The 10,974-nt window shown below is 39.8% G+C and overlaps 1 protein-coding gene across 1 annotated transcript; it reads right to left on the bottom strand.

Annotated features, from left to right (window-relative positions):
- Positions 1 to 3,757: 3,757 nt before the first annotated feature.
- Positions 3,758 to 10,677, bottom strand: chst3a (carbohydrate (chondroitin 6) sulfotransferase 3a). The gene is made up of 3 exons (XM_042066053.1): positions 10,289 to 10,677; positions 5,376 to 5,561; positions 3,758 to 5,272 (listed from the first exon to the last, which is right to left on the bottom strand). The coding sequence occupies exons 2-3, from the start codon at positions 5,453 to 5,455 to the stop codon at positions 4,033 to 4,035; spliced, it is 1,320 nt and encodes a 439-aa protein (XP_041921987.1). The 5' UTR covers positions 5,456 to 5,561; positions 10,289 to 10,677; the 3' UTR covers positions 3,758 to 4,032.
- Between the last annotated feature and the right edge of the window lie 297 nt (positions 10,678 to 10,974).

The following is a 10,974-nucleotide window of genomic DNA, read 5'->3' as shown; positions in this document are numbered from 1 at the left end:
GCATATAGAGCATGTATGCATCTTTGTGTGTGTGTGTGTGTGTGAGAGAGAGAGAGAGAGTGAGTGTGTATGTGTGCGCGTGTGTGCGTGTGTGTCTGTCGGCGTGGCAACTGAGTAGGGTGAGGCACATCCTGACAGGACACGGCAGGGAGACGAGGGGGCTTGTTTCCTGTTGCCTCTTACAATGCTGCCTTATATGGGCTTTGGTAATCTTAGCCCTCATGCCACAGAATAACTATTAAAAACACTGGAAACTTAAATAAGACCAATGAAGCTGTTTGATTCAGCTCTCCCTCACAGCAGCATGACCCTGCACAGCCTGGCCACTGTCCTCATGGATGATGGCAAACATATTAGTGGAGCAGTTAAGCTCATATAATGAGAAGTATTGTGCATTTTATGACTAAAGCATGACATTTTGTTCAGTGTTTCTACACACCTTGAAGTTTATTTTCAGACGTGGAGCCACTTCAGATCTGACCTCTGGGGCTAGATATTTGCTGTATAATATACACATCTTTTAGGAGTAAAATATTTGTACAAGTCATTCCAGAATTCTACTTGTGAAGATCTAGAACTTACATTAACTGCCATTCAAACTGGTTGCTTGAGTTCATTATGACAGTTTCAAATGGAACCTTTAACTGGCAATATTCTAATCACATACAAATGTGGTTTCTTTTTTTACCTTTAGGCCTATAGTTTGGCAAACTAAATGAAGTGATTTTTCTGATCAATAACTATATAAAAAAAACTATTTGTAAGTTAGAATAGCAAATAATAATTAATAAATAAAAAAAAATGCAAGGTTGCCTATAGTAAGACATAGTAGTAATAGCACATGAGGCAGTACAATTGCACATTTTATTAAGGTATTAAGCACTGTTCCTTCATTAATATGGGAAATTTGCATATAAAGTTATAACAGATGTATAGATCTAGGCAAGATGTATAACCAGACTTAAGGGCTCATGCACAGGTGAGAGATTGGGGCTGGGTTATGGGTATGGTATTTAGCAGACGCTTTTGTCCAAAGCCACATACACATAACAACAATACAAAGTAATAGTAAACAATTTAAGACTACATTAAGGAGAATAGCAATAATAAACAACAATGTCAATTCAATCAATAGCCTAATGAAAATAAATAAAATACTATAATATACAAACCATAACCCATAAGAAAGGTTTAATAAACTAAGTGCATGTTGAACAGATATGCCTTTAGACCCCTCTTGAAAGACCCAAAACCATCATTTGAACGGAGAGCACTCATTCCACCAACGAGGAACAACTGAGGAAAAGAGTCTTGAATTTGACCTAGCGATTATGGCTGGTCGACAACAACAGACGCTCATCAGAAGACCGCATACTGTAAAAAATAATATGTCCTTTTAACTTAAAAAGTTTTGTTACCCTGCTGCCTTACGTTTTTGAGTTAATTTGACAATAACATTTATTTTAAATGAACTTTCCTTACTTAGTCAAGTCAACAAAAGTTTACATAAACTCTGTCAAAAAAGGTATGTGAGTTAACTTGATTAATTTACATGTTGTTTTAAAATATGATCGTTAGTTGAAATAAATGTGTTGACTTGAACCAATTACTGGAAGTTTGTTCCCAGAATGCCACAGCCCCAGTCTTAAAGAGATCACATTTAATCTTAAAATAAAATACATAACTAGAGACAGTGACACTAAAGGCTATACTGCTGTTATGTTGTTGTGTCATTATTTGTTGGTGCCACAAACCATCAAGTAGATGACCACCCACAACAGCTTAATCCTGTGCATAGGGCATAAATTGTGCTAGAGTCAGGAACAGTTGTACATAAACTTGCAGTGTGCAGTGTTGACATCATGAATATAAACTTTCTTTTTACAACTATCAATCATGTTGCTATAGCTTTCATATCCATTATATGCATAGAAAACATATAAGGTCCAAGAATCACCACCATATAAGGTGAAGATCAAATCCATCCCAGGAGGAAGTACACAGTCACATAATGCAAGTAAGCATTGAGTGCCCAACTTCGTGACACCTCCAAGTGGGCAGGTCAAAGCTAATTGAGAAAGTAATCAATTCTGCATTGAACCCAGAAAGGAGATACTGTATGTCTACTCTCTAAAACATTCTATATATTTTAATAATGTTCTCCTTAATGGTAATCCTGACAATACTATGGAACTCTTATGGGCAGTTAGGGATAGAATATCTTGATCATTGAATTAAGATAGCAGGGAGCAGATCCAGTCAGTGTCCTATAGCCAAAGTATGGGTGAGGGATGAGACAGAATGGCAGTCACTCTAGACCACTCTTCCAGAGGCCTCCCATGGCTGTTATGAACTGATCCATTGTGGCTGCAAAAAAGGGTGTACTATGCGTTGCAGGTGTAAAAAGGCTGTCCTCAAGTGCACTGATCTTTGCTCTTGCTCAGGTGCTGTTAGCCTGGACACAGCCAATAGAGACATGACATTAAAAAAGGAAAACATTGTTGAGACAAATTTTTTTGAAAGGGGTTCCTTATTAAATTGCTCTTTATCATATTATTTACTATCTACCATTCCACTATGTATCTATCTATCTATAGGCATAGCAGTAATAGGCCTAAAGGTGAAAAAATAAATCAGATTTGTATGTGATTAGAATGTTGCCATGAAGGTTCCATTTGATACTGTCATAATGAACTCAAGCAACCAGTTTGAATGGCAGTTAATGTAAGTTCTAGATCTTCACAGTAGAAGTTCTGGAATAACTCTCAATGTATCCACTATTTCAAAAATCAATTATAACAGTTGCTACATTAATCACTTAAAGACTGACATGATATTGATGTGAGTTTCAATACAAATATGATGAAACCTGTAAAAGTTGATGAATGAATTAGTGCATGTACAAAGGCAGTGAATAAAGGTCAGTCAAAGCTTAGGCTGAAATATAAAATTAGCAAATGCCCACGGAAGCAATGGTGAATGAAATTCACAACAGTAACACAACAACTTCACATTTTTGTGTTTGTGTACATAACATGTTCTTATTCATTTTTAAGGAGATATATCGAGAGGTATTCTTGATTTCTTAATTTTTACAAGATATCGATAATCTTGTGTTCCCTGCATCTAAAGCACCACAAGACATCAAAATTACCAGAAATATGTTGCAGTTTCAGACTAGTTATTTTAGCAATTAATAAGAGAGTTGGCATGCTATTAAAGCTATTCCATATTGAGGATATACTCTGTCATGTACATTAAGACAAAGGCATTCATCATAATGATATAACCATTCCACAGAGATATTTTTACCTTATTGTAAGCTATGCATTTATAGGTCTCTAGCTTGTGTCACGTCCACACATTTATTTTGTATGTGAGCATGTGAAGAAAAATGTGTCCCGTTATTCCCACGAGATACCCAGGCTACTCACTAAGTAGATTTTTTGCAATGCCTTTTTCTGCAAATAAATGAACAGAGGACATGGATCGATGACAAGGCTGGCTAAAGTAATTCAGAATAAGTGGTGAACCTCCTGAAGCCCAATGACTCCATTCTCCCGACACAGCCATAGGCCTCTTCTATAAAGGGGGTCTACCACCTTGAGTTTACTAAGTCAGGCTTGTCACTAATCTATGGTCCTGGAATACCCCCTAGTAGCACATTGGATAACTCATTCTATGTTGTTTTGAACAGAGACACGATTTTTTCCTGTATTTAATTTAATTATTGTTCTAATATAAATCTACGGTAACAGCAGTATGTTTCCAGTCATTTAAATGTATTAAATATATTGTAGCTACCCAATGAAATATAAATATGTCAATTTCTCAATAATCTCTCTTTCAAGAAAAGTTTGATACTTAAAATGTTTTAAAATCCATTTTGCTCCTCTAATGTAAACCATAAATAACAAAGGATAAAAATGCAATGTCCATGTGCAAGCCTACATCCAACATCTGCACACATACACACACACAAACACACACACACACACACACACACACACACACACAGAAAAATAACCATCACTAAGTTATATTAAATTCCCTTTCTTCAAGCAAACTGACTGATTTGTTAAGAAGAGTCTGCTCACTATTCACAAACTTGTAGCCAAACAGTTGCATGGTGGGTCCACACACTTGCTGAACCACTTGGGCTAATTTGAAAGGAATGCTGAACCTCCATTTCTCCACCTGCTCAGAGGAGTTCTTCTGGGTGGAGTACACACCACTGGCCTCCTCTGTTGCATGTGTGTTTCTAAGGATCCACTCTTTGGCCTGCACTGTGAATGGGATTCCAGTGAACTCATACATTTCTGCTGCTTTCTGCATTGGGTAGCGGGCGATGTCCTCGTAGCGCACTAGCATGTAGCGCCTCTGCAGCCACTTGGGCCTCGACAAGCCCAGCTCAGCCGACATTTTGATCTGGTTGCAGTTTCCCTGCAAGCGCTTCACCTCCTCGTCCTCGATGGGCACTTCTCCATTCACTGCCCAGGTCTTCCAGTTCTGGTACTTTGAGGAGAAGGCCACCATGCGGGAGGCCAGGATGGCCCTGGGGTCTCGAACCAGCTGGATGAACTTCACGTCCAGCCGCGGGTCCTCAGCCAGAGGCCTCAGGGTGTCCAGCTGCCGTACGCGCACCGTCTTAATGGCCAGGTGCTGCTTGGCCTGGCAGGCCAGCGAGGCCAGCGTGAGGTTTAGGGGGCCGCAGCGGCGGCTCCTGCAGCGATACCTCTCGAACACCTCCTTGACCACCGGCGAGCACACCTCCTCCTCGCACAGCGCCGTGCTGGACTCGCGCCGGAACAGGGCCGGGGTCACATGCTCCTCGGGCGGCGGGCTGATGAAGCGCTCCAGCATGCTGAAGTCGCACGAGAACAGCTGCCGGAGAACGTCCCTGTAGGCCCACGAAGCGGCCGAGGAGTTGATGACCCCGGTGTCAAGGGTCAGCTTCCTCTCCACATGCCACAGCGGCTCAAACAGGTAGAACATGTTGGCTCCCTGCTGGTTGAAGAGCTCGCCCACAAACGATGAGCCGGTCCTGGTGGTGGCCAGCAGCAGGATGTGCTTCCGACCCCCCTCGACCTCCACACTGGCCTCTGTGCTGTTCGGTACCCCTATGTCTGGCAGACTGGACACTGCAGGATACTGCTGGGTGATGGGAGAGACAGAGCCATTGTCCTCCAGGACAATAGGAGCAGACACTGTGAACTCTGCCATGGTCTGCGGGGTTTGCAGCATCTGTCTGAGTGTCAGCTTATCTGAAACCCTGACAGGAAGCCAACAAGGGGGATTACAATTACACAGGATTATAAACTGAGCTGCATTTTTCATTCTAATTATGGTAAACATAAGAAATGTGCTGCACTAACCTTGATATAATGTTGTTTTCTTTTTCAATGATGACCAGCACCACAATGCAAATGATGAGGATTGCATATTTGTTCCTCATCCTTGAATGTGGTGTCTACTGAGATTGTGTGGCAGTATGCTCATTTACCAATTATCAGGATTAGTCTTATATGAGTTCATAGTTTTTCAAGGCATGACCATACCCTCTGGAATAGAAAAAAAAGATTATATACAAAACAGTTCAATACCATATGAAATTAACTGTGTGGCACAATTACTGTTAATTATTAAATGAAATTGTGTGGCATATATATATATATATATATATATATATATATATATATATATACATATTAGGGCTCTAAGGGCTATCAAAATAGTGCGTTAATTTCGATTAATTAACGTAGATTAACCGCATTTCGTAAAAGCACTGCTTGGTCCAGTGAATGAAACATTTAGCCTACGTTTAAAAAAACGCCCAGACTACTCCTGTTAACAGGAGCGTGATTCTCTACCATTTCTGCAGTAAGTGATTTCCGTTGCCTAGGCTACCATAGAGTGCGTCAAGTCTGAAGTCACCTTACATGTAATTCGCCTTATTCACCCGGCGGCTAGAACAAGGCTACAGGGTCCACTTGCCATCACACATCAGTCCAGCAGATGGTGGTAATGCACTCCGTTTGCAAAAAAAGCTCACAGAAAAAGAAGAAGCTTCGCTGGCCTGCCAGAGTAACTGTCACTACTCGATGTGAGTCGCTACCGGATGTGAGTCGTGCATGCGTCACTTTGCGACTACAAGTGTTGCTGTTAGCCACAGAATAATGACATAGGTACATTTGCCTATATAGCAGTAATTTATTATTTATTGTAAGGCATCACATTTTCACGGCATGCTCTCTGATGTCAGTTCTAGATTAGAGGCTGAAGTAGACTACAAGAACCTGCTAACGAGAGACTTCTGTAATGTCAATAAAAATGGACCTACTGTACATAATGAAGTTTGTTCACTGCTGGCTAACGTTCAAACAAAACAAAGGCTGTCACTTGAATGGCGTTTTGAGTTAACGTTAGCAATCAAACAATCATAGATAGCTAATAAGATTATGAAACAGAAAAGCTTATTTTATGGATTTCATAAATTTCAGTATGAAACAGACATGCCCACCTTACTTGCAGTCGGATCCCTTGGCATTATGCCGTACACCTTTAAAGAAACCGTATGTAAGATTGTGGCCAAAACTGGTACTGCAATGACTTTCAAATTACTGTAGAGCGGTATATCCCCTCCCCCTCCCCCCTGACTGGCAGAGCTGGCAACCTGGATGCCGAAACACTACTGATAGGTGGAGGGTGGCGCATCAGCCCAAAACACAACATGACAACATCAACATCAGCTGAGGGCTGCAACTTCACTTTTTAAATGACAATATCCTGGCCGGACTACTGTTGTCAGTGATATAAGTATTTGAAATGAACATGATTTCTTAATGACTAGTGACATATCAGGGCCATTTTATGATTAATTGAAATACATTTCTTACATACGGTTCCTTTAAATCTGAGCATGCGCGACTCACATGCGGTAGTAACTCACATCGGGTAGTGACAGTAACCTTCTTCTTATTCTTATTCTTCTAAGTGAGTGAATCTTCAGAAGATTCAATTCCATTTTCAATCTTTTTTTAATTACATTACTAATGTATTTCTTATGTTGTTTACTTATTTGCCTTGTTTGAGTTCTCCCTCATCCCACCCACTCCCGCATAGAGCTTTCAAACATGTCCCACGCTGCACTCTTTTGCCGCGCCACCCACAGGTCTCACGGGTCTCTCATGAGATCATGATGTCATTTCAATCGATTTCCAACTTAAAACCAAGATCGTGACACCCCTAATGACTAGGCGAAGAGTTTTAAGGTGGGGAGACTAAATCATTTTTTGGTGTCTTGCAGTGTACCTATGCTGCTTTTTTTGTCTTGTTTTTCCTACTGTTTAGTTTCATCTTTTTCTACTCAACTATTTGAACGGCTCTATTTCTTTTCCTGAACTGCCACCTACTGGACAGATAAGGCAACAACATAGTAATTATGTGAATAAAAATCTATAACATGTTTGAATGGCCAAAAAAGGACAAATCATGGGGGTATACCACATATTACCTTGGTGTTAGGGTACTGCACATGATGTGAGTGGAAACTTCAGTCATTTGTATTTATCATGCTAAAAATCTGACACCAGGCACTACGCTGACGCCTGCTGCAAAGGAAGAGAGACGTTGAACTTTAAAGTCTATAATGTTGGTTTGGCTCTTCCTTGATTTACTCATCTGCCAAAATATTTTTTAAAAATATGTTCATAACAAAGATGGATGCATGCGATTTAATTTAGAGTAGGTACAGTAATTATTGAGATTATTTTTTATTCGCTTGACAGCCCTCTAATATATCATAATATAATTGAATCATTCCACATAAGGCATGATGGGAGTACTCCTCACAACACAGCCCCTAAACAGCCATGCAACACTCAGCATAGGTGTGCAAAAGAAAGCCTTGTTGTATGCATGGATAATCATGTTTGGACATGCATGACACAAATGCTTTATTTGACTAGATTCTACAGCAAACCAGAGCACACAGTTAATATGTAGCGACTGGGCCAAACTCCTTGACAATGAGTGGAAATGTTAAACCAATGTTACGAACATTGTTAAAAACAATGCTTAAGACAAATTAAGCTTTTGCATGATTTTTTCTTTGCTTTGTTTTCTTTTCATTTAGAGTAGGCTGTTTATGTGTGCAGTAGACCTTCCCTTTACAGACCCCCTAAATCCTAGAGGGTTGGTTTTATATTTCAGACTCCAGGAATGGCTGACTAGGACTAGTGACTCTCACTGGCTGTTTTGTGAGCAGCATGTTTGTGTTTGGAATGCCTCTGTTGGGGGGATGGGCAGTGGCCTTTTCCCTTAACTTGCCCATCACGTTAATTATACTAACTTCCAACCAATCTTCCACTTATCTTGTGAATTTCATACTGCATTGTGCTCAGCTCAAACACTGAAATGGATTTATAGGCAATTATAAAAAAACATCTTCACCGTTCTCAGTTTGCTCTTGGGTTACAATGAGCCTGAAAATTAGGCTAGGTAAATTAGGTAGGTAACTTGGGTTACAATGAGCCTGTAGGCTCTTCCATCCCTATTCCTCCTTCATCCAAGTCTAGTAGATGTCAAAAATAAAAATAGTAGAATGATTATAGTAATAGTAAAGTGTTAGTAAACTAGGTCCATTCAACACACTGAAAATAAAACTGTTTTTAGACTTGTCTTGAACTGTTTCTTTTTGAGTCAACCCTCTCCACAGCAGACATCACAATAGCCTAATGCTTCTACATTGACTTGGCATAAGTCCTTTGGCGGTCACTCATACAGCCCCTTGACTGTAGTGAGAGGATGGTCACTCTGTGTGAACAACTAGCACTTTCACTACAGGCTAAATGAGGACACTGAGGTTAACTGATGTACTGTAAATACAGCATAACTGTGATTTCAGGCAACCCATGTCATACACTCAGAAACAATACACTGTTGTGTTTTACCATAGCTTATAGGTCATTTTATTATCAAATGTATGCTTTAGAAATGTAATAACAATGTAACCTCACAAACTAAATATATGAAATATATAATATATTGTATGAAACATTTCCATCACTTAGTCAAGAAGTAAATAATCAGCACAAATCATACCACTTAGAGGGGTACATTTTTCAAAGTGCAGAAAAAATATTGTGTGCACTGTAAGTAAATATAAACCAATTATATAGGCTTATCTGGCTAGAGCCATCAACTTGTCATAGGACCTGGAGCTGAGATTTTTACATATTTAAAAATCACTGGAGCATTTGACAAATCTGATGATCTGCCGAAGCAGAAACAGACACAACACTGTTTATCGTCCCTGTACAAATTACATTAATGGCTGCTTTCAAATCCTTGAAATACAAATGGCTGTGTGTGAAGAGGAGATGTGGAAAAGACAGATGCTTAAATTACCTGTTTATTCTCTCAAGTTTCCAGCTCAGTGACTGAGCTTATGTCAGATTTTTTTTCCAGATTTTTTTTTGTCACTGTGAGCATCTTAAGTTAGAAAGGTTGCGAAAACTAAATATATTGCAGTTAAACAAGAAGACAGTTTAGGTAGGCTACTGTACTTCAATTTCTTTCAACAGAGACACACTCATCACATTGAAAGCTGTGTCCGATCTGGAAACTCACACCATGCCGTGTTCTTAAACATCACACCACTGTAGGTCACCACAGGAGGGGTGTCTGTTTACATTATGGACACTTTTGTGTTGAGGATTTTGTGTTGTTCCATTATGGCTTGTGGCCCCCCTTGACATATGCCCCCAGAGTGATACATGCACTCCTCAGAGATATATGCCAAATCACCAGTGACAGCTGCTGGTGGTGAGCTGGTGGCTGACACAGGAAAATGGGTTTTGGGGAGGGGTGGAGGGTGGAGCATGACAGGGCTTATCAACTACTATCATAATTACGCCAACCACAAAGTGATGTGGCACCATCTGCTTATTCGCAAAACATACCACCCATTAACACATAACCTTAACCTTAGGCAATACATTTTCACTTTCACTAGGTATACTTTCACTGAGCCACAAAAGTATTTTTGTCTGATGAAATAGCATAATTTGTAATATTTCTTTCATATTTTAGCCTGAGTGAAAAATAAATATGAAATACTACTGTGGACTAATGTATCATTAAGCTAAATCCTATTCATTAAAATTCCTCTGTCTTTCCTCTAAATTAATTGCTTCTAGTTTTGTGGCTAAATGATTTGGCAGAATAAACAATTCTCATTCTCTTCGGTTAATTGTTTAAGCCACTCAACACCGCATACAAATATTACCTTTATTATGGTCTCCATAAATCCCTGCGCCGTAGCTCGTGAATGGGCAAGAAGTGCGCCTTGCAGCATCCCACATGGTCCAGGACACACTGTTCCTTTGTATCCTCAAAAGTTAGGCTGCTGACTCTCAGTCCGTCGAACAAGTGAAATGTCTCATGCAAAGAACATGTAAATGAAAACGGAGATAGGCAGCTGTCATTGTAGCTGGATGATTTTACCTCCACCGTATTTTGAAGAGAATAGCGGTCTTAAAGTTTTAAAAAGTCACTCCCATCACAGTGAATCTAGGCTATAATACAATAAATAACAAAAACAGTTAACACTTTTTCAATAACTGATAAATAAGTGAATGATAAATGAACACGCTGAAAGAATGATGTCCTCTACATTTTTACTAATGTAACCTTCGAGGGAGCATGCCTGTGTCAGCGCCACTCCACTCTACTTTGATATCCTGGAAACACGATCACGTGATCACATGTGCCCCCTGGCAATAAGCACTCACAAGGACTTTTCTGTTTTAAGGAAAATGCTGCCATTAGCCTACGTGTACGGGTGCGTATTTTGACTTGAAAAAAGCGCTAGCCTATATAGGAACTACTAGATAGATAGATAGATAGACAGTATTTAACTGCTCTCATCGTACTCAGTCATTAAAGTTATTTGTGGCCCAGGTGTATCACGAA

This window comes from Alosa sapidissima, chromosome 16 (assembly GCF_018492685.1).
Source record: "Alosa sapidissima isolate fAloSap1 chromosome 16, fAloSap1.pri, whole genome shotgun sequence".
NCBI lineage: Eukaryota > Metazoa > Chordata > Actinopteri > Clupeiformes > Clupeidae > Alosa > Alosa sapidissima.
This window is presented reverse-complemented; position numbering and strand designations above follow the sequence as displayed.